The following is a 24,874-nucleotide window of genomic DNA, read 5'->3' as shown; positions in this document are numbered from 1 at the left end:
CTATTTAAATGTATGGAATGACAAAAGCTTTCTTCTAGCTTATGCATAATTGTGTTGTTGTTGTTGTCTCTAACGGCGAGGTTTCATTTTACCAACTCCTATCTCAAAACTTGAAAACTGACTGGTTCTCACTATGCATGGTGACCACTGTCACCTGGTACACTTGCTTACATTCTTTCACACATGTGACTCAGAAAACATAGAAATAAACTCTATCACTTAAAGAAAAGAGAAAAATCAGTTTAAAATGGGGGGAGGGGCAATGAAGTTTTGTGAGTTGATTTTGTATCCAGGTACTTTGCTGAAGGTCTTTATCAGCTGTGTGTGTTTCGTGGTGGAATTTTTGTGGTCACTTTATATTATCTCACCTGCAAATAAAGGTACTTTGACTTCTTTTCCAGAGAGAGAGAGAGAGAGAGAGAGAGAGAGAGAGAGAGAGAGAGAGAAGAAAGCAGGCTGAGCAAAGCACGGAGAGCAAGCAATAGACAGCACCCCTCCATGGCCTCTGCTTCAGTTCCTGCCCTGACTTCCCATCATGATGTACAAGTTGTAAATACGCCCTTTCCTCCCCTGGTTGCTTTTGGTCATGGTTTTTGTCCAACAATGGAAAGCACACCAGGACACCATCCTCTGACAGTTCTGCTGCGGGTGTTTTCTCCTGTTAAATATTTTCTATTTAAATGGCATACATTACCATGCCCAGTTTATATGGTTTGGGGAGTTGTACTCAGGGCTTTGTGTACTCTAGGCAATCACTCTTACCAACTAAGTGCCATCCTCAGCCCCTGTCTATTAAGTTTCAAATAGTGGGAATATAATATCTATTTGATGTTATAAATAAAATTTAAGTCAAATAAAAATTTACCTTATAAGTCTTTCAAAGGTAAGTATTAATAAATGGTTTCAAATGTTTTCAAATTGTTTTTCTGATTTTAAATTTCTATCACATGAAAACATGTATAGTAGAATACTGATTAAACACTAAAAGTAGCTTTTACAACCATGGTTCAAATGTAAAATTCACAAAATATTAGGTTAAAGAGGGATATTTAAAAATTACAGAGGGCCAGAGAAGTGGTTCAGCAATTAAGAGCACTGACTGCTCTTTCAGAGGTCCTGAGTTCAATCCCAGCAAGTACATGGTGGCTTACAACCATCTGTCATGGGATCTGATGCTCAGTTCTGGTGTGTCTGAAGACGGTGACAGTGTACTCATATATACAAAATAAATTAATAAAATGAGGTACTTAAAGAGGGAGAAGGGAGGGAGGGGGAGAGAGAGAGAGCGAGAGAGAGCGAGAGAGAGAGCACTCAGAAAGTACACTTCTGAGGAATATTGAATGATATAAAAAACATGGATTTAGTCAAAGTACTTACATTTTACATCTGTTATTTCTAGTATTACCCCTTTAAGTGACTGAAGTGGGAGCTGGAGAGATGGCTCAGCAGTTAAGAGCATGGGTTGCTCTTCAGAGGACATGGATTCATTTCCCAGCACCCACACCGTAGCTCACCATCATCTGTGACTCAGGTGCCAAGGGGTCTGACACCTTCTTCTGACGTCTATTGACACAAGGTATGTATGTGGTACACAATCATACATGCAATCAAAGCATTTGTACATATAAAATAAGTAATAAAAAGGTGACTGATGTATGAGAAAATGAGTACCAGGTTAAGAGTATAAAGAAATCTTATTATTTAGTTGGTATGTGGCTTGAGCTCAAACTCTTAAATCCTGTATTTTAAACATGATACAGAATTTAAGAAGGTCTAATTTCCCTCCTCCTTTGGACTTACAGTATTATCTAGCTTTGTACCTGCTGTGTTAACAGTCATTGTGCTACTGACTAGCACATCACACACAAAATACTTTAGATAGTCAGCCACTGTTTCCAGTGTCTTATAAACATTAACCCAAGAAGCACTATATAAAACGAAAACAAAAACAAAACAAACAAACAAAAAAAACCAAAACAAAACTAAGCATTCCCAACTCTCTGTAGACACTTATTCTCAGAGATCTTCTTTCTCTTAGGATGAAGTTCCTCTATAAATAAGATTTTGACAATTCAAGCACCCATCTCCAATTTAAAATAGGTTGGTGGCCTGAACCTGGGAAAGTGGGGCCTAAAAATGAGGCACACTAAAGCCTCATGCACAAGCCAACTTTACTCAAAGCATCAGCCAATTTAATCTTTGAGAGTTAAGAATCACATGAGTAAGACATTCAATCAATAGGACAAACCGCTCGTGGCAAAAACGTGTTTTTCCATAGAGGCATACAGTACTCAGCCGTAATAAATAATCTAAGGTAAACTCACTCCTATCGGCTACACCTGAGTGGGACACAAAAGCACATTCCAAGAACAATTCCATATTTTTTGAAGAAACTGAGGTCACAAGACTCTTGTTTTGTTTTCTTGGAGTTTTCTCACAACCACTCAGAATTCTCCTCATACAACTCCATTCTTAGACAGTGTTCCAGCAAAAATAAGTACATTTGGGTTACTAATTTCCCTCTTCACTCAAGGTTCAAACCGTTTTGTCTCTGACTAATCATAGTTGAGAGTAAGTCCATTTCGGTAAAGAACATGCTTCAGAAAGTACTGGAGACACACCTGGAATGTGCCGGGATTCACCTTACACTGGTGAAGTTCAAGGACTTGAGTGTCTAAGTTTAAAAGTCATGGATTAGGAGACTGTTCAAGGGCAGATACCATGAAAACCAAGGCCACTGTCAGCATTGGAGTACTCTACCTCTGTCAGCTCCAGAGCCGTATTGTAGCCCATGGAATGTAGAGTCACCCACAGGTCAAGAGGGTCTCCTTCTCGGTCATTTGCTTCCATTAGATGCAAGTCCATAAAGCCCTGTCTTGTTAATTCATTCTTCTTTGTGTCAAAGTTTTCTGTAAACACAAACATCATTTCTTCCACACATTATTCAAAAGTCCACGTGTTTAATGTCTATACTAAGTATAAACTTTCAGTTGTCAGCAGTAACAAGAAAATTAAAAATCCCACAAACTTGCTTCCTTTTCTAATTTCTCACAGCTCAACACAGAGGAAACTGTACTTTTTCCAACCTGACCACTCATAAGAATTTATATTTCATATGCCCCTTTAGGCCCACCAGAACCTGTATGAACTTGATATAAATAAATCCCATACTATTGGAGTTGAGAAAGGGAGAACCGAAAGGGTAAGGCTTAAGAAATCTACTACTAAAAGTATAGTTTCTCTAACAAATTGTTGGCAGGTCCTTGAAAAACTGTTGGATAATGAAAACCTGCATTTCCCAAGGGAAGTCTAATTATGCTTATTTAACATTATTTGTGAGTTAAAAACTAAACTTACCAGTATCTAGACATATGTACATACATACACACACACACATATACATACATACATATATATGTCTATGTGTTTAATAGTTCCTATCTATTCACCTATGTATCATATGCTTGTCTTGAAATGAATCTATGGATAATACATAGTATCAATGGGTTATATTTTGGCAACTTCCTACAAGAAAGATTGCAGGCCTCCCATCTGTATATACTCTGTGGAAATGAGACAGCACCTCTTTTCAATGCATTATTATAAGAAAACGAAAGATATACCAGTATTTTAAAATGTTTTCTAATTGATTCACAGGATTTTTATGGAAAATTATCCAAATTAAATCGTAGAGAACAATAGTAATGTACTATTTAGTAAAGATAAAAATTAATATTTGATATGCATTACAAAGAAAGTATTAAAGAAAATGTGTTTTTAATACTATACTATGTGGGCCAACAATAACTTGACATTTAAAACTTAAAATTCTTTTTTTTTCTTTTTTTTTTTTGAGATTATATTTGTGCTTTTCTTTCTTTTTTTTAATTTTTTTTTAATTTATTTAATACGTAATAATAATTCTTTGGTTTCCCGGTAAACATCCCCCTCCCCCCTCCCCTTCCTTATGGGTGTTCCCCTCCCAACCATCCTCCCACTGCCGCCCTCCCCCCCACAGTCTAGTTCACTGGGGGTTCAGTCTTAGCAGGACCCAGGGCTTCCCCTTCCACTGGTGCTCTTACTAGGATATTCATTGCTACCTATGAGGTCAGAGTCCAGGATCAGTCCATGCATAGTCTTTAGGTAGTGGCTTAGTCCCTGGAAGCTCTGGTTGCTTGGCATTGTTGTACATATGGGGTCTCGAGCCCCTTCAAGCTCTTCCAGTTCTTTCTCTGATTCCTTCAACGGGGGTCCTATTCTCAGTTTAGTGGTTTGCTGCTGGCATTCGCCTCTGTATTTGCTGTATTCTGGCTGTGTCTCTCAGGAGAGATCTACATCCGGCTCCTGTCGGTCTGCACTTCTTTGCTTCATCCATCTTGTCTAATTGGGTGGCTGTATATGTATGGGCCACATGTGGGCAGGCTCTGAATGGGAGTTTCTTCAGTCTCTGTTTTAATCTTTGCCTCTCTCTTCCCTGCCAAGGGTATTCTTGTTCCCCTTTTAGAGAAGGAGTGAAGCATTCACATTTTGATCATCCGTCTCGAGTTTCATTTGTTCTAGGCATCTTGGGTAATTCAAGCATTTGGGCTAATAGCCACTTATCAGTGAGTGCATACCATGTATGTCTTTCTGTGTTTGGGTTAGCTCACTCAGGATGATATTTTCCAGTTCCAACCATTTGCCTACGAATTTCATAAAGCCGTTGTTTTTGATAGCTGAGTAATATTCCATTGTGTAGATGTACCATATTTTCTGTATCCATTCCTCTGTTGAAGGGCATCTGGGTTCTTTCCAGCTTCTGGCTATTATAAATAAGGCTGCGATGAACATAGTGGAGCACGTGCCTTTTGTATATGTTGGGGCATCTTTTGGGTATATGCCCAAGAGAGGTATAGCTGGATCCTCAGGCAGTTCAATGTCCAATTTTCTGAGGAACCTCCAGACTGATTTGGAGAATGGTTGTACCAGTCTGCAATCCCACCAACAATGGAGGAGTGTTCCTCTTTCTCCGCATCCTCGCCAGCATCTGCTGTCCCCTGAGTTTTTGATCTTAGCCATTCTCACTGGTGTGAGGTGAAATCTCAGGGTTGTTTTGATTTGCATTTCCCTTATGACTAAAGATGTTGAACATTTCTTTAGGTGTTTCTCAGCCATTCGGCATTCCTCAGCTGTGAATTCTTTGTTTAGCTCTGAACCCCATTTTTTAATAGGGTTATTTGTCTCCCTGCGGTCTAACTTCTTGAGTTCTTTGTATATTTTGGATATAAGGCCTCTATCTGTTGTAGGATTGGTAAAGATCTTTTCCCAATCTGTTGGTTGCCGATTTGTCCTAACCACAGTGTCCTTTGCCTTACAGAAGCTTTGCAGTTTTATGAGATCCCATTTGTCGATTCTTGATCTTAGAGCATAAGCCATTGGTGTTTTGTTCAGGAAATTTTTTCCAGTGCCCATGTGTTCCAGATGCTTCCCTAGTTTTTCTTCTATAAGTAAAACTTAAAATTCTTAATCCTTATTAATTTTCAAATTTATTATAGGGTTGAGTATAAAGCTCAGTGGTAAAGCACTTCTCTAGCAGATATAGTCCTAGTTTTAACCCTTGGCCTACTAAAAGAAAACAGATTATACTATTAACCTGACTCCAAATCTTACATAAAGCTATAATTAAAAGTGGTATTAGTGAGAGAATTGAAAAATAGGTCAATGCAACAGAATATATCCATATTACTGGTAAGTAACAGAGGAGAGCGACAGAATGACTAAACAAGTTTTTTCAACAATGTCCCGAAACATGCTTATATCCGTAATAAATCTAGGCATAGACTTTAAACCTTTCACAAAGAGTAACTTCAAAAGAGCCACAGATGAAACTGTACTACACAAAACTATAAGATTTCTACAAGATAACAGGAAAAAGGTCTAGTCTGACTTGTGTTTGGTGATGAAGTTTTTGGATACCATTTGAAAAGCGTACAAACCAAGCCACTGTGGTGAAACAGGACTATAATCCTCAAATTTGAAAGATAGAAGCATAAGGATTAGGAGTTCAAGGCTAGCCTTGACTGTGTAGCATGTTCAAGGCCAGCTACATGAGACCTTGACTCAAAAGACAATAGCAACACCACCACAAACATGTTCTACCTTACTTCTCTGCTGCTGTGATAAACACCATGACTAAGAGTGAGCTGGGGAGGAAAGAGTTCATTTTAGCTTATAGGTCACAGCCCATCATAAAAGGGAGCTAGGGCAGAAAGCCAAGACAGGAACCTAGAGGCTGGAGTTGTTGCTTACTGGCTTTCCCCCTGTTTCCGATTATCTGGCTTCCTTATAGAAGCCAAGCCCACAAACCCAAGGGGTGGCACTACCCACAGTGTGCTGGGCCCTCCTCCATCAATTAACAATCAGGAAAATGCCCCACGACATGCCCATAGGCCAATGTGATAGAAGTAATTCCTCAATTGAGGGCCCCTCTTTCCAGGTGTGTTGAAAACCTAGAGTAGCTGTCACAGCATACAAAACATGACCTAAGGAAGAATACAGTTTCTCAACAAGTTAAGTTCTGTGAATGATATTGCAAGAAGAATAAAAATATAAATAATTGACTGGGAGGAAATACTTGCAAAATATACATCTGATAAAAGATATGTATTTATAGCATACACAGCCTTCTTAGAACTCTATCATTTAAAAAAAGACAAAACTTAGGCAACAAAACCTAGACATGCTGGCACATTCCTACAATGCAAGCACCCAGTGCTGAGGCTGGAGGATGGTAAGCCCAGGGTCAGACTGGGTACCAGAAAGTTTAAGGTGAATTTTTATATCAAAAAGAGTCGGGCACTAACAAAGACATCATTAAAGAAGTTACAAATGGTGGAAAATAGATACAAAGATATCGAATGTCAAATGATATTAGGAGATTACAAACAATGAGATTCAACTACATACCTGTTTGAATGCCTAAAACCCAAAAATTTGATGGTTTTTTGGAGGTGACATGTGGCACGACAGGAATGCTAGTAATGATTGGTGAGAATCAAACCTGTCATACATCTGTAAAACACTTTCAAAGCTAAACACTGTCAGCATTCAGCCCAGGATTTACTGAGCCAAAATGTAAAGGAGTGGAAAGCTTGCTTGTTTACAACCCGGCACACAGGGTTGCCATATAGCAGCTGTATTCACAAACGTCCCAGATGGGAAGTCATAAGATCACCTTCAATAGGGGTGAAAGGTAAAAGTTTTAAAGTTGCCCCCCTAGACACAAAGTTTAGAGCAGAAAAAAAAAAAAAAAAACAGGTTAGGCCCCAGAACTGTATGTTCCAAGAAGCCTCTCCTAGGGCTATAGAATAGATAATTACATTGGCCAGCTCAACAGCTTTCTCCTAGAAACTAGCTGACCATAAATCTTAGAGAACAATCTTGAGAAGCAGGAATCAACTTCTCCTAGGAACTAGCGGACCATGAAGTTAAACAATCTGAGAAGTAGGAGACAGCTTCTCCTAGGAAACAATCTTCGGGGACAGAGAGTTCTTCCTTGTGATTTTTCACTGTTATTCTACACACTTTCCAATGACGCCATCCCTGCCCCCTTGGGTTGTGGTTTCTCCCTTTAAATACCTCTTCTCCCAGCCTCTCGGGGTCGAACTCCACTGCCCCTGCGTGGGATACGAGTCTCGACCCCAGTGCACTGGTTGCTATCGATAAACCTCATGCGATTACAACAAGGACGGTCTTGTGTGAGTTCTTGGGGGGTCGCGTCATCCCGAGACTTGAGTGAGGGTCTCCCCACTCCGGGGGTCTTTCAGGGGAATAGAAAAATTCAAACTGTGACATGTTCATGTTTTGAATACAATGAACTATTATCCAGCAATAAAGAGATATGAACTATCAAACCATGAAACCTGGAAGAAAACATGCAATTTAGTCATACGACATTCCTTAAGAGGTAAAATTACATAGTAAAAAGATCAATTATTGTCCAAGGTTTGGGAGATGAATACGCAGGGAAACAAGTGGAGTGCAGGGGAGTCCTTTAGAGCACGGAAACCATTCTTTCTGCTACTGTGATAACTGTATTTGTGGGATTAAACAGTTGTCAAAACCAGCAACTGTACAAGGGAAGAGAAACTTAATAATAGTAAATAAGGAAGCAAGATGAACTCATGAATTCTAACAAGTGTCCCACACTAACAGGCATTGTTAGTGACAGGCAGAACCTAGTAGAGGGGGAGTGGGAAAGACGGATGCCCGCTGTCTCCAGATCCTACTAACTTTTCCAATCAATCTGAACCTCTTCCAAAGAGCAAATCTATTACAGAACAAAATAGAAACAAAAGTATTTTTAAAGCCAAAAAGATGCTGAGGTAATCTTACAACTAAATAATGTATTTTTATTATCAATAGGAATGAGTAAATATTGGCTATGCTGAGATAAACATTTCAGAACCTAAAAATTATGTGTGTGTATATGTATGTATGTATGTATGTATGTATGTGTGTATGTATGTATGTGTATGTATGTATGTGTGTGTGTGTGTACGTATGTGTGTATGTATGTGTATGTATGTATGTGTATGTATGTATTATGGCTGTCACTGAAGCAAATACGTCCCACAAATCATTTCAATGCAATAGTTTTAAGAAACATTTGAGAGCATAAAGTCTGTGGTTCTAGAACCTGATTGTCTGGGACTGAAGCCTAGTTATGAAACTGACTTGCTTATTGACCTAGATTAAGCTACTTAATCTCTTTGATTCTATGTGCTTATGTATAAAGTGAGAGCAGTCCCAGGGCTACTTCACGAGCTGATGTATTAGCTTGGCTGAGCACCTGGTACCTGGCGAGCTCTCAAAACAGTTGATCTTACGTAAACTAATTAAATAGAACTTTATTGACTAATAATTTTTGCCATAAGAAAATATTAATTAGGAGCTGGGGAGATGGTTCAGTGGGTAAGCATGTTTGCAAGAAGATAGCAAATTTGGATCCCAGTACCCAGATAAAAAATCTAGTGTGGCTATGCGCATGCCTATAACCCCTGTACTGGGGACTGTCAGCCAACAGGAGGCTCGCGGGGGCTTTCTGGTCTCCAGTGGAGCTCCAAGCTCATTGAGAGACTCTGTCTCAAAGCAATAAAATGAATAGTGATAGAAAAGAACACCCAACATCCCTCTCTGACCTCTTCATGTACATGCATAGACATGGATCTGCACACACCACACCCCCCCCCCCACACACACACACACACACACACCACAAAGACAGAAAAGAAAACAAAATTTAATTATGATTCACTTCCACTGAAATAGAATGACAACAACCGTAGAAATGAAAGGGTATATTATTAAAGTTACAATATCTTTATATTTTATAGATAAAACTGTACTGTGTATATTATCAAGCTTAATAGAAGTTTAATATTAAACATCAACATATTTATAAAAATTAATTTGAACAACCTTTATAGTAGTATCATATTTTTACCCTACTTGCTGTTTAGAAAAACAGATGTGTCAGACTCTTGCCTAGCTTACTTACTCTACAAACTGATACCATCCTAGGAGACATCCATTATGCCACTGCAGCGATGGACAGTTCCTCTTTCTCCCAGCTACATTCCACACTTCCTATTCTGTGGTGCATAGTTGGCTATGGCTTTTGGGTTTCCTCCTTTGACTTTTCAAGCTTTGGCTTAAACGCACAAACCCTACTGTAATCTCAGATGCCTACTAAGTGACAACTGATTCTGCCCCTTTCTCAGTGATGTTCTGTTGTGCTCTTGGCTTCTAGATCACCATTGATGGGTTTTCCTAACTGAGCACAAATACAAAAAATAGTTGTTGTTGTTTATTTGTTTGTTTGTTTGTTTGGTTTTTGACAAAGTCTCTTAATGTAGCCCTTCTGTCCAGGAACTCACTATGTAGACCAAACTGGGCTCCACTTCACAAAGATCCTCCTGCCTCTGCCTCCCACATGTTGGGATTAAAGGTGTGTAGCACCATGACCAGTTAAGAATTCTTAACATGTATAAACAACTCTCTGGAGATATTTTAATATTTTTAGTGGAACAAACTTATTAACTCTTTGTTGTCCATTTCAGAACCAGTGTGTAGCCCAGTGTTACCAAGTACTAGAAAAGTAGTTTCCTTCAAAAAAAAAAAATTACAGGTACCCTTCATGGGTGGACAATGTTTTCCTGAGAAGGCATGGGTTATTAAATAAAAATATCAGTGCCAGGAGTTATGAGTTATTGGTCAGGAAAGCTCTAGAGGTCCCTAAAATAACATGGGCTATTGCCACTTGTGGTGATTTGAATGAGAATGGCCCTCATCGGCTCATGTTTAATCAAATACTTGGTCCCCACGTGGTGGAACTGTTTGGAAAGAATTAGAAACATTGCTTTGTTGGAGGAGCTAAGACACTGAGGGTGGCTTTTGAAATTTCAAAAGCCCACATCCTCCTCCCAACCCCCACGTAATGCTGTTGATCAAGATGTGAACTCCCAGCTGCCTGCTATAGCTACCATGATCAAAGACTCTAACCTTCTGGAACCATGAACCACAAATTAAATGCTTTCTTTTTTTTTTTTTTTTTTTTTTTTTTTGGAGCTGGGGACCGAACCCAGGGCCTTGCGCTTGCTAGGCAAGCGCTCTACCACTGAGCTAAATCCCCAACCCCTAAATGCTTTCTTTTAAAAGTTGCCTTGGTCATGAGGTCTTATCACAGCAATAGAACAGTAACTAAGACACCACTGCCATTTGTTGTCTACCATAACTAGATGTTAAGACCCTATTTTTGAAGACACACTTTTTTTTTGGTTGCAGGACAGAGAAATCAATTTGGAACTGACTTGGAAAACTGTTCCCTGCTGGCTGGCTTGCATTGTGCCAGAAGGTACTATACAGGCTACTAGGGAGAAAATAAAACCACCAACAGTCTGACCCAGTAGTACCACTGAATGCTGTAATACCAGCTTTCCAGGTAAGGTCTTCTCACTGGTGCAAATGCAGATGAATGGTATGGGAGTAACCAAGCACTTTATGACTGGATCCCACAGGAAGAAATTCACCTGTTGCTATAAACTTGTCAAAAGTCCACGGCTTGGAAGATAAAGCCACAGACCCTACCACGGAATCTACAACTGTTGTTTTGGTAAAATGGACATGTTATCAAAAGTGTCTCATGAATATTTATATTTATGCCCATAAACTTGTGTTGTTCTCAGCCCTCGCTAGAGAAGTGTTTTCTGTATAGGCAGTAGTTAATACAGAGCCTCAGAACTGACTAAAGTACTTAAAGTGACCTCGAAGTACATCAGGGACTGCCCTCAGGGAACACCCCCAACCCAAGGCTCAGAGGACAGAAGAAATGTAAGAGCAGGAGGATGGAGAGGAAAGGGTGCTTCTTTCTGAACACATGCTCCTGCACTCCTGAATTCACTGCATGTACTTACCTTCACAAGACCAGCACAAGATCAACTCAATAAGAACTCAGTATTCCAGTAGGCAGAACTCACTAGACTCAGTAGGTGAGGAGGAGGAGGAGGGAGAAGGAAGAGGAGGGGGAGGAGGAGGAGGTAGAGAGGAGGATAAATAAGAAGAAAGGGGATAGGACATGAAGGTGGGAAGAAGGCATGATGGGGGTGTATGGGGTATAAATATGGATGAAAAATAGTTACATGAGATGGAAACTTAAGGGTTCTTTGGAAAGTTGGTTGGATGGTGTTTTGCTGGAGCAAACATGTGAAGGCATACTTTGTTAAAGTGGACACAGATGGGAAAGGCTCAGACAAACTCATGAAGAAACATTTCACTGAAGAAGACACAGGAGAGAAGATGTTCTACTAAAGCAAGCATGTGAAAGAACATATGATGAAAGATTCTTTGCTAGTGGCATGCATGTATTGGTCCGCCTTTCATTGCTTAATTGAGCTGCATTGGCAGGACTCCAAACACACCAAAATACTTCTGTAGTGCGCTGCAGTTTCCTGCCACTTCTACAGGCTCAGGCATTGGATGCATATGCTGAGGCGAGACTTGTGCTGTTTGGATAGGACTCGAGGATGGAGTGACTGAGAGAGAGCTTGGCTTGCTGTAACTCTGTGCTTCTTCAGAGTTTTCACTGATCCTCATTCGTTCCATTGAGAGAGGCACAGACAAGGACTTCTGATGTTACTCCCAGTCCCTCCTGTGGACTGGAGCTGAGGCTGAGTCCTGGCTGTCTCTGCTAGGCTGTGTCACTGCTGTTGCTAACCTGGCTCTACCAAACTGGACTGCTGGTGTATCCATGAAGTGTTTACAATAGACTGAGCTGCCACTGCCTGCTGACCTGCGAACTGAACTGCCCATTTCCAGATACTACAGATGGGAGTTGCGCCAAAAAATCTTTGTAAACAACTCCACTTCCCCCATACCCTTTCTTTCCTACTACCTCTGGTGGGTGGTGGGCTACAAGGAAGGTTAAAGCATTTAAGAACCATCATTAAAAATAAGGTTTGAAAAAATTAAAATTACATATACATATATGAATTATTAAATAAATAAATAATTTTAAAGTTTTTAAAATATATTTTAAGCCCCCCAAAGCTGAAATAATCATTAAGTAATTCATATCTTTTAGCAAGTATATCAACTATCACCTTAAGAAAAGTAAATGTTAGGGGGTTGGGGATTTAGCTCAGTGGTAGAGCACTTGCCTAGGAAGCGCAAGGCCCTGGGTTCGGTCCCCAGCTCCGGAAAAAAAGAAAAAAAAAAAAAAGAAAAAGAAAAGTAAATGTTTAAGTTTTAAAAAAAAGACTTACTTTTTAAAAAAATGTATTTGTATGTGGGTTTGTGTGTGTGTAGGGCTGCAGGAGTTTTGTGTACCACGTGAATACAGATGCCCGTGAAGGCCAGGAAAAGGTGTAGAACACCCTAGAACTGGAGGGAGCAGCCTGAGGTGGGTGCTGGGGCCTAACTGAGGTCCTGGCAAGAGCAGCAGGTTCTCTTGCGCTACCCCAGGGTTTCCCCATGTCTTCCATGTTGTAACAACTTCCTCAGAGTCTGGCTCGCCTCTGAGAATGGAGAGTAGCGCACTCACCTCTGCAGACAGCCCAAGCGTCCTCATCACACTTTTCACCACTTGTTCTCAACTCAAAAAAATTGTACTCTTCAAGGCTAATAAGACCATTGCCATCTAAATCAATTATTTCAAATATCTCTGATAGAGTTGACCTAGAATTACAAAAATTGAAAATTATTATTTTTAAAACAAAACATCTAAAGACAGTAATTTTAAGAAGTGAGTATGTGTGTTTTGCTTGCACATATGTTTATGCACTAGATGCAGGCTTGATGTCTGCAGAAGTCAGAAGAGTCCACTGGATCCTGGGACTGAAGTTACAGAGTGTGTGAACCACCACGCATGTGCTAACACTTGAACCCAGAGTCCTAGCCACTGAGCAACAGCTCTACTTCCTAAAGGCAGGTTTTAAGGACAAGTTTCAAAGGAAGTAATATTAACAGCATTGAAGAATTTTTTTTCTGAGCTATATTATATCCGAATACATCTTGATCTGTCTGTGGCCAAATTCCCTGTGACTGTCTTGGACACAGCAGAAGAACCTAAGGTTTAGACTTCAGATTTGACAGTCATCAAAATCAAGAATAGGGGGTACAGTTCACGGGTAGAGCATGTGACTCCAAAATTAAGAGTAGAACTAACAACATCTATTCTTAAAGCCAATGCCTAGTGGAGAAGAACCTAGTAGAGGCATACATTTAATATGGACAAGTGCATAGAACCTAGACTAACGATAATCCTAGACTTGCAAATACAAAGTCACTCTTGGTTACTGAGTGAATTTAAAACACACACACACACACACACACACACACACACACACACCCCACAGAATGAGTAAATCAAGCTAAATAATACATCTATTATTACACATATTTAATTTTTATCATGAGAACACGGGTGAAATCATGAGATATTGGTCTTTGTACCTCTTTTTTATTTTTAAGCACACCATCCATCATGCTGTGGTAAGATACTGAATTGCAACAGAAAGATAGGGATGGGAGCTGGCCAAAGAAAACAGGTAAAGACGAGTGACTGATTCATATTCTGTGTTGCGTGGCACAGTTCTGGCACTAATAAAACTTACCTAAACTCACTTGTAAGAGATAATTCCCCTGTTTCATCTCTATGTACAAGTTGGACTTCTTCTGTTACTGGTTTTGTTTCTTTTCTTAGCCTACATCCAGTTGTGGAAGGAATTAGCCAATAAATTCCTGGTTCTAGTTCACCAGTCCATCCAAACACCTTTTATCAAGAGAAACAAAATAAACAACCAAAAATCTTAACAACTTAAATCTTTCTTCTGAGGGGGAAACTTTAGACAGTATTTAAGTCAACATTTATCAATTGAGTTACAGTTTATTAATCTTCCTTGTTTTAAAATTCTTTTTCTTTTCTATCTTGTACTTAACCCTAGTATAAGACCATGGACTATGTTCCTATATGTTTTCAAAATTACCTAAAAACAAAAGCAGAGAAGAAGCTATATATCATCTAAGTCATCACAGATCTTCACAAATGTTTGTGATGCAAATGTCTTCAACAGGCAGCAGAGTATTCTTAGGAATTTTTTTATGCAAACACTAAGCTCCTTAAAGAAAAGGAGTAAACTTCGCCAATCTCCTACTATGATTAAAATATGAATATATGATTTGTAAAAAACATTTCAATGAAGTCCAAGAAAGTTAAATTTTTAAGTTCATATTTACACAAGTTAAACATATTTGTAAAACCTGAATTGTATGGATTACAATGTTACTCTTTTCTGCTGTTGTTTACCTTTTGATTTTTAAGCTAGTAATTCACATGTTTTTCAAATGGTTTAAAATATAATATAAGCTGGCCTTGACTTTGTAGACCTCTTGTCTCTGACTCTCCAGTGCTGGTATTACAGGAAAAGTCACATAATACATCTTTGCTTTTCTAAGTTTGACTTTGAGTCTCTCCCTCTGGAGCTGGAGAGATGGCTCAGTGGTTAGAGCACTGACTGCTCTTCCAGAGGTCCTGAGTTCAATTCCCAGCAACCACATGGTGGCTCACAACCGTCTGAAATTAGATCTGATGCCCTCTTCTGGTGTGTCTGAAGATAGCAAGAGTGTACTCATAGAACTAAAATAAATAAATCTCTCTAAAAAAAAAAGACTCTCTCTCCCCACCATCTAATGTGTGTGTGTGTGTGTGTGTGTGTGTGTGTGTGTGTGTGTGTGTGTGAAATCATAAGGTATTGATCTTTGTGGATCTCCCTTATTGTTTTTGGCAAAATACATTTTGGTGGATTGTATAAGATTACTTATAAAACAAAATATAGAGTCCTAGACAGACCTGCTTATTTAAAACTGTTTCCTGGGCTGGAGAGATGGCTCAGTGGTTAAGAGCACTGACTGCTCTTTCAGAGGTTCTGAGTTCAATTCCCAGCAACCACATGGTGGCTCACGACCATCTGTAATGAGATCTGAAGACAGCTACAGTGTACTTACATATAAATAAATAAATCTTAAAAAAAAACCTGTTTCCTGGATATTTATGAGTATCAAGACATTTGTATAGGAAATTATTTTACTCGCCTGTTCTATAGAAAAAGCAATCAATACTCTCTATACACCTCCTAGGAGCTTTCTGGAGCCTCAACATTTCTTATAAAAACCAGGGACCATCATGTTCCCATCTTAACTATACATATCCCACTGTTATGGATAACAGCTAAGTCCAGTTACTTGTGCCACAGTACACAGTAGCCACCAAATAGTGCTCAAATATTATTTCCAAACCCTAAGTATATCTTAGGTCATCCTGGAGGTTCACAGACAAGTTGTTCATCTCAGTTCTACATTCAGTGCTCCTCCTGCCTCATCATTCACTTGCTCATCTTAGTTCTACATTCTTTCTGCCTGATTATCCTAGAACCATAATCACTCTGAGGTTGGCATCAAGCCCTATTTTGATAGAGTAGTTAATTCAATGTAACTGAGAATCACTATGAAGACTAAACTCCCAAACCCATGCTTTGGAAATGATAATTGTTTTAGTCTGGCCATATATAGGCTGACATATAAGAGCTAAAAGATATCTAACCAGGCATGGTGGCTCACACCTTTAATCCCAGCACTTGGAAGCCAGAAGCCAGAATTACAAGTTTGAGGCCAGCCTGGTCTACAAAGCAAGTTCCAGGACAGCCAGAGCTACACAGAGAAACCCTGTGTTAAAAACAAACAAACAAATGAATAAACTATACACACACACACACACACACACACACACAAACACACACACATTATACTATATACATATAGTGTGGGAGCGTGCACATACACACACACACACACACACAAACACACACACTATACTATATACATATAGTGTGGGAACATGCACATACACACACACACACACACACACACATACACACACACACACACACACACACACACACACACACAACGCTACTGCTACTTCCTAATATATGTTATTCCATAAACTTCCTTTACTCTCCACTTCTAGTGGTAAAATGCCACTATGATGGCAAGTGGAAAGTTCTGGGGTACAGAACTCTTCTTAAGGAAAATAACTGTGATGCTAAAAGTGCTAGTAAAAACCCTTTGTAACGTGACACATTACAGATGCCAGAAGCCTATAAAGAGGTACACAGAAACTCAGTTGAAACATAGCCTTGCTAGGACTGATTGTCTTTACACATGCAATCTTAAAAAGAGAGTCATTTTATCCAAAACCAAATGGGAAAAGCTATTGTTTCCAACATTGCTTTATCTTGAACTTCACTTTATAGTCAGCTCTGAAGAAGAGCTTAGTAAAAATGTTAACTTCTGCCATTTTATGTGGCTCTGGCAATAACTACCCTTACCTGTTAGGAAGTTTCCAATAAAGACTTCGATATAACATTCCATCAGGAAAATGTTTGTCTGTCGCTGGCCCAATATAAAGATTACATATGATATTGAAGTAAGTCTTTGGATAGTATTATTTTTGTGGTTATATAGTAGATTGCATTTTGTGGTCCTTATAAAATAAATAGTCATATGTATGTATCTACTTACACATTTGGCCTCTGAGTAGATATATAATTAGAAAAGACCAGAACATCTCAAGGGCAACACAAACAAACATTTAAGATGATTTCTTGCATCAGACTATTTTTGAACCCTGTAACAGGAGTCAAGCCTGAGGATGTAATTCTGAAGTGGTCCTGTTTTGCGCTAGAAGTGCAAGTAAGGCAAACATAGAAAGCAATGTTTCCAGTAGCTAGAAACATGTATATTGATGGTTAGGAAGATCTGATGAAAATCTTTTTGATTTGTTTGAGTACAACAAAAAATATTTGCATGAAATGCATTAGGGCACTTAGTCAATCAATCCTTAATCTATCCCCTCCCAAAAAAACCCATTAGAATATAAGAAAAAGTCACTTATAGTTAAATATATAAAGTAGCATGATTATGTTATTATATATGCTTTTCTATAGTATACATACCTGCCTCTACCTTCATTAGAATACAGAAAATTTGAGTTTAAATACTAGTGAACAGCTATTATTTTCCTCAACTTGACTTCATATTACATTCTTAAACATTAAAAAAATATGTATACTTCTCTGTTTCGTAGTTCGGTAAAACACATGAGCTGTGCCTCTGCTGGATTCTCATTTTTCTTAAGAATATATAAGGCTGTATCAACCGATAACCAGGGAGAATGTTTTCCTAGAAATACACACAACAACATCATCACCAAAAGAACCTACCTCAGGTCAAACAAACACTACACACTATTTTAAGTTCTTTACCCATTAGATTTTTTAAAAATATATATACATTTCATTTTATATACAAATATCTTAATATCTATAATATGCCACTACTATATTTAATTTTATGAGAAACATTCTCTCCATACTCAGTTTCTAAAAAGCCTGGTTTCTTGAAATCATCGAAGATGCATACAACTCTTGTTTAGCATGCATGAGGCCTTCAGTTTGATCTCAATATACTCTTCCTAACCAAAAACAAGAACAGGAAAACAACAGCTGAGGTACAAGAAGACCAAGTCAAAACCTTAGTGACAGCAGAGCCTTTCAGGAAGGAAGAGTGAGATCCAGTGTTGACACTGCCCTGGGCAATCACAGGAGGAAGAAACAATCTATTTTCCAAGTTACACGCTGTCCCTACTTAAAATCCTCTGCTGAGATCAAGCTGAAAGTATGCTATTCTGCCAATAAAAAAAAGTGGATCGGGGTTGGGGATTTAGCTCAGTGGTAGAGCGCTTGCCTAGCAAGCACAAGGCCCTGGGTTCGGTCCCCAGCTCCAAAAAAAGAAAAAAAAAAGAAAAAAGAAAAAAAGAAAAAGAAAAAGTGGATCAACTACAAAAACGAGGCCATGTCACAACTAAAGAGTTTGAGGTGCTTTCCATGGAGAGATGAGGTGCTGTAAGCCCTGGGTTTTCCGTGTGGAGCACAGCAGGAGGTGTGCTAAAGAAAGAAGGCAGGAGAAATAAAGGAAGAGGAGTTTTCAAAAGCAATGAAAGGTAACAAATCCAAGGCACTGAGAACCCACAGAAGATAAATTCCAAACTGCACCAGCCACAACAGAATCAATAACAAAACTCAGATACATACTCAAAAACCATATGCTTGAAAAATCATAACCAAAAGTTTCACTTCCCAAACTTCATTTCTCTTGGTAAAAGAGTTCTCAGTGTAGGGGAAATCTCTTACAGTTTTTATTCTTGTTCCTTGCGTCTTCACTCATCCCCTGGCAACTTCTCCTTGCTTACTCCTCCAGACAGGGCCACTTAAATTCTAAGATTGATTGATTTTATATGTATGTGTGTCTATCTGCATGAGTATATATGTACATGTGTACAGGAGCCTCACTCAAGAGGCCAGAAGAGGGTGTTGGATCCCCTGGAACTGAACTTGCCAGCTGTCAGGAGCCACCATTTCGATGCTGGGATGCAAGAGTAGTAGTACAAGCTTTTAACCCCTAGTCCATGTCTCTGGCCTCCCAGCCCCCACTCTGTACCCCCACACTCTACACCAGAGCACCTGACTCTGCACTTTATCGGGAATGCTCTGCCACCTCCACTTTTCTTCATTTATCATTCCAGAACAATAAGGCTTGCTCCCTTGCCTCCTGTGAGGGCTGCAAAAATGGCTGCCCTCTCTGCATTCACAGGCCTTTACAATGTAATTAGACAGCTTCTGCATTTCTACAGGAAGAGATAAAGTTTACTTTTCAGCCTTATTGATTTGGAGTTTGGGACTTAGGAATAACAGAACTTAACAGAAGTAACATTGTGTCAGTTCTTTTTTTCCCCTTCTTAGATTCCTGTCACAATTTAAGAAAGTACATGATGGCTCACTGGAAGATAAAAGATCATAGGGGCAGTCAAATGGTCCCAGATGAGGCTGCACACATAGGAGAATACAGACAATATCATAAAGCCAGTCATTAACTAGCTGTCACTGACTGGAAACCTGAGTGGACTCTGCACAGAAAAGCCCTAACTGGCTCAGACTAAAATATCTACCTAGCAGTCCAGTGGATTCATGAATGGACAAATTCTTACTTGTTTTAAGCCACTGAATTTGGGGCAATTTTAATTTGTAGCAGTTGATTACTGACATACCCTCTTTGAAATTCTTTGGCCATAAGTCACCTCCTTAATGAGTCATATACTTAAATAGCTCCATTTTAATGGCAGTCTACATTTCTCAGAACACAGTCTCTCTATGCTTTGTATTTTCTCTTCATTTTTCCTTTTTTCCCTGTGTGTGCACATACATATGGAGAGAGAGAGAGAGAGAGAGAGAGAGAGAGAGAGAGAGAGAGAGAGAGAGCGCGCAACTAGGACCAAGACTGACCAACTCCCACTACAGCCTTGGTGTCTGAAACTCACTACATAGACTAGCCTGGCTTTGAACCTGGGGCAACCCTCTAGCTTCAGCCTCCCAAATACTGGGATTGTAGGTATGTTTTGCTATCATCCCTCCCATCCCCTGTCTCATTGTGTATCCCAGGGTGGCTTGGAACTCATCCTCCTGCCTCAGCGTCCTCAGTGCTGAAATCATGAGTGTTATCCATTATGCCGGTTCCCTTACTACTTACACTTCTATTGCTTCTACTAAAACTAAGTCCTTGAGAGGAGGGCTTCGGCCTTTTCTGTACTTTAGTAAATTGACTGTTAGTACATAAGAATCTCAGTAAATATTTGATGACTAAATTAACAAAGCAACTCTTCATGAGAAGAGAGAACTAACATTGAGCTTGCATAGCTATCTACTTTACCTATTAACAATGTTGTCATTATTATTTAAAAGTATCAACAGAAGAAACAAAACTGCCAATAAATAGGCAATCAATTTTATAGCTTAAAAAAGAAAGACAAATGGTTAATAAGTTTTTATGTACATTTTTGGGTTTGCCTACAGATAGAGAATATTAGGTCCTCTAGAACTGAAGTTACAGACAGTTGTGAACTACCATGTAAGTGCTGAGAATTGAACCAAGGTACTCTGGAAGAACAGCCATCACTCCAGATCCATGACTATTATTTTTTAAGATCTATTTGTTTATTTTATGTACGTGAGTACACTGAAGCTGTCTTCAGCCACATCAGATCCCTAGAGATGGTTGTGAGCCATCATGTGGTTTCTGGGAATTGAACTCAGGACCTCTGGAGGAACAGTCAGTAATTTTAACCTCTGAGTCATCATTTTAGCCCCTCCATAACTATTTTTAAATGTTCAATATACCTAGCAATTAGGCAAATGCAAATTAAAACTTTTCAGAGACACTACCTCACTCCAATTAGAATGGCTATCACCAATACTGGAGAATTTGTGGCAAGAAAGTCATTGCTGTTGGGTGCAAATTAATACAGCCATTCTGAAAAGTAGTTGGAGATTTCTCAAAGAATTAAAAATAGGACTACCATTTGACTTGCTTCCTCACTCTCGGACATATACCCAGGGATCTCTAGGTCCTACCATACCTACTGGTCCCCATGTTTACTGCTGCTTTACTCACTGTTGCAAAGAATTGGAATCAACCTACATGTCCACCAGCAGATAAACAGATAGTGAAAATTTGGTGTGTGTATATGCATATATATGAATAACTATTCTTCTCTAAAGAAAAATGTAATCACAAAACTTGCAGGAAAATGAATGGACTTAGAAAGTATACTATTAAGTAAGGTCACACAATCTCAGAAAGGAAAAAACCCTGCATATCTCCCTTACATGAAGAATCTCTCAATATGTATATAAATGTGTGTGTGTGTGTATGTGTGTGTATGTGTGTGTATAGTTATATAGTTATATAGATACAGGCAAGTGTACATGTAGATGCACTACAACATGTAGAAAGGGAAAAGGAAAGGCTAAATGTCAGGGGTAAGGAAGAACTGAATGGCTATTCTACTATATAGAGATTTGGAGAGTTGTACAGTCTTCAAGTCTGAGAAAATTTTTTATTTGCAATATTTTCAACATCAAAGTTCAAAATTAAAAAATTAAATAAATAAAGGAATGCTTATTCCTAGATAAAATTTAACACGTAAGAGACCCTAAAGACTCCATTAGAAAACTTGTAGATTTAATAAACACTGTCAGCAAAGTGGCAGTATACAAACATAAAAACCAGTAGCCTTCTATACCAATAACAAACATGCTCAGAAAAGAATCAAGAAAGCAACCAATTTACAATTGCCTCAGACCAACAACAAACCCGAAAATACACCTAACAGAGGGGGCAAAAGGCCTCTGCAGCCAAAGTTTTATTTTTTTTTAAACATTATTAGTTCAAAAAAAAAAAACCCTTGCAAATAAATAAAACCATTTTTGTAACTTTAAAACAAAAAACCCCAAACAAACAAACAAACAAACAAACTTAAGGCACACAGAGAGGGAAGGACCCAGCATGGACTGACTGGAAGGATTACTATTGTGAAAATGCGGACCTTACCATCAGCAGCCTACAGGCTCAAGGCAATGCCCTCCAGACTTCCAATGCCATTCTTTACAAAACAGAAAACGCACAATCTTAAAGCTCACAGGGAAGCATAAAACACCCTGGACAGACAAAACAATCCTGAGCAAAAAGAATACTTCTGACAAGGATGCAAGTGGAACCATTATAAACTGTTGGTGGGAGATGTAAACCAAGACACACACTGGGGAAATCAATACGGAGGGTCCCTGAAAGTCTCAAACTAAACCTACCATTTCACCCATATGACGATTTACCCAAAGGATTCCAATTCAACTTAGTATAGTGATGTTTATGCATCAACTATATGTATAAATGTGTCCAATGACAGAAACAGATATATGGGTATAAACATACATGCAAACACAGAGAGAGAAACTTTTTTAGCTGTCAAAAGCAAGGTTGTGTTGTCTGTTAGGAAGTAAAGTATAACTAGAGACAATCACAAGTGAATTATCATATCTCTTCTCTTAACTGTAGTTCTAAGATTTTAATAAAAAATATTATTAGTTTGTATGGGTGTGAGAGAAAAAAAGACTTGGAGAGGGCCACACTGCAGAGGGCTTGTGTGGAGGTCACAGGCAGTTCTATGGAGTCAGGTCTCTCCACATTGACTGCTGGTCATCAGGCTTGTGTGGCAGTGCCTCTATATGCTGAGCGACGCCAATACAGGTTCCTAGATTTAATACAGATACATAAGAACCCGTGTGCATGTATGTCATACAAATAGAGGTCAAACTGCTTCAGGTAACAAAAGGGATTAGAGAGAAATGGGAAGGAAAGGAGGATTTGGGGGGATTTCTTCAATGTATAGTATATTTTTCATCAAAATATACTCATGTATAAACATATATAAAGAATAAGCATAATTTAAAAATTCAAAACTAAATAAAACCATACATTTCTTGGGCAGAATAATTTTTTAACTAGATCTAGAGAATACAAAGTATTTTTAGGGAGGATATAACTTGGTATTTAAAAATAAAAAGAGCTGAGCCTAGTGGTGTACGCCTTTACTCCCATTGGATCTCTGTGAGTTCAAGGCCAACCTGGTCTATATAGTGAGTTCCAGAACAGCCAGAGGTATACTGTAAAACCCTGCCCATACACAAGCAAGCAAGCAAGCAAACAAGCAAACAAACAGGATATATGAACTTGCCTTCAACTTGACTCAGATTCAATGGCTTAATTGTCAGGTAAAGCACAGATCTCTGAGCTATGTGCATTTTGTACTGATGACTGACAACTTCACCATCTTCCTCTAAAAAGAAGCAGCCTCTTGATTGTGCACACTGCCAATCCTGAAACAAAGGGGAGTGCTTTCAAACAGTAGTTATTAAATGTTCCAGCATGCATACTGAGGAGAGACTAAGGGACAATCTAAAGGAAATGTCAAATAGAAGCTATTGCTTTCTGGGAATGTACAAAAATGAATAAATCAATCACGATTGTCAGGTGTGTGTATGTGTGTGACAGAGAGAGAGAGAGAGAGAGAGAGAGAGAGAGAGAGAGAGAGAGAAAGAGAGAGACATGACTGTGCTCCCAGTTCCAAAAGCAGTGCATACAAGGCACACTGCACTTGCTTGATAGCCATGTCTCATTGATGGAAGGTAAAGATATAAACTGAGTGGGCGACAACAATTATCACTTCCTGTTTTCTGTTTTTAAAAAGATTTATTTTTATTTCTTAAAAGTATGTGTATGTGTGGGTTTATGCCAACAAGTAAGTGCGTGAGAAAACAAGAAGAGGGCAACAGATTCCCTGGAGCTGGAGCTGCCGGCCACTGTGAGCACTAGTTATCTCTAGTTATCACGGTGGTAGGAGTGCTGGAAGGCTGCTGTGAGTCACCTTTTTGGGGTCAGCACCTCACTTTATAGCCAACATTGGCCTTATGCTTGCAGCAATCCTCCTGCCTCATCTTCTTGAGTGCTGATATTATAGGCATGAACCACCACACCTGTCAAGTTTTTTTTTTTTACTTTCTTTTGTATTTTTTTCATTTCCCATTAGTCATTTTAATTGTTTACATTCAAATGTTGTCCCCCTTCCCAGTTTCCCCTCTGCAAGCCTCCTATCCTAATCCCCCCTCCCCCTGCCTCAATTCTGGGTTAAAATTTTCGAGATGGGTGGGTAGCCCCATCCCTCCACAGGATATGGTCTCTACAGGTTCTCCCTCCCCTTTGTTGGATATTTCAGCTAATGTTATCCCTGTTGAGTCCTGGGAACCTCTTGCTTCCCTGGCATCTGGGACTTTCTAGTGCCTACCCGCGTCCCCTCGCCTTTCTGATCCCCGACTGCCACACATCTCCATTCAATTTCCTGACCCTTTGTACTTCTCTCCCAGCTCCTCCCACACCTGATCAGTTGTGATTACAGCATCAGCAGACTCAGGTCCATCAGGTGGTCCTTAGGAACACGTGCTTTAAATTTACCTACCTGCAGTGGTAAAGGACACTTCAAAATTACACAATATAGGTTGAACATCTCTATCTAAAATCTTGGGGACCAGAAGTGTTCTAGATGTTCCTATTTTAAGGTTTTGAAAATTCTGTTTATACATAACATGATGTCTTTGAGATGAGCTCCAAGTCTAAACATGAGGGTACTGTTTCTTATGTGTGGTTTAATCATAGCCTAAGCATGTAGCTAGCACATGCCTCATGCTGGGGAACAACTATTACATGAAGTCACATGTAGGGCTTTGTACTTGTGGCAGCATGTTAGTGTTTGCAATTTGGGGGTGGGATTGAGGAATTTTAAATTTTGTGTTTTCACATCAAATCTTGGAGCAATACCATTTAAAAAGGGACT

General features: G+C 39.1%; 1 protein-coding gene across 7 annotated transcripts in view; it reads right to left on the bottom strand.

Annotated features, from left to right (window-relative positions):
• The window catches only part of Efcab7 (EF-hand calcium binding domain 7), a 50,726-nt gene that overhangs the window by 4,839 nt on the left and 21,013 nt on the right, over positions 1–24,874 (bottom strand). For 5 of the 7 annotated variants that reach the window (XM_008763885.4, XM_008763886.3, XM_039110289.1 and 2 more), the window contains 5 exons: positions 23,222–23,363; positions 17,666–17,775; positions 14,151–14,308; positions 13,079–13,212; positions 2,761–2,909 (listed from right to left, as the gene is read on the bottom strand). In XM_008763885.4, coding sequence (XP_008762107.1) covers positions 2,761–2,909; positions 13,079–13,212; positions 14,151–14,308; positions 17,666–17,775; positions 23,222–23,363 — 693 coding nt within the window. Of the gene's footprint in view, positions 1–2,760; positions 2,910–13,078; positions 13,213–14,150; positions 14,309–15,385; positions 17,776–23,221; positions 23,364–24,874 lie in introns of those variants that run through there. The other 2 variants (XR_010066420.1, XM_039110291.2) reach the window with 2 other exon arrangements.

Source organism: Rattus norvegicus, chromosome 5 (genome assembly GCF_036323735.1).
Source record: "Rattus norvegicus strain BN/NHsdMcwi chromosome 5, GRCr8, whole genome shotgun sequence".
NCBI classification, from domain to species: Eukaryota; Metazoa; Chordata; class Mammalia; order Rodentia; family Muridae; genus Rattus; species Rattus norvegicus.
The sequence above is the reverse complement of the archived record's forward strand: the minus strand, read 5'-3'. Positions and strand labels throughout refer to the sequence as shown.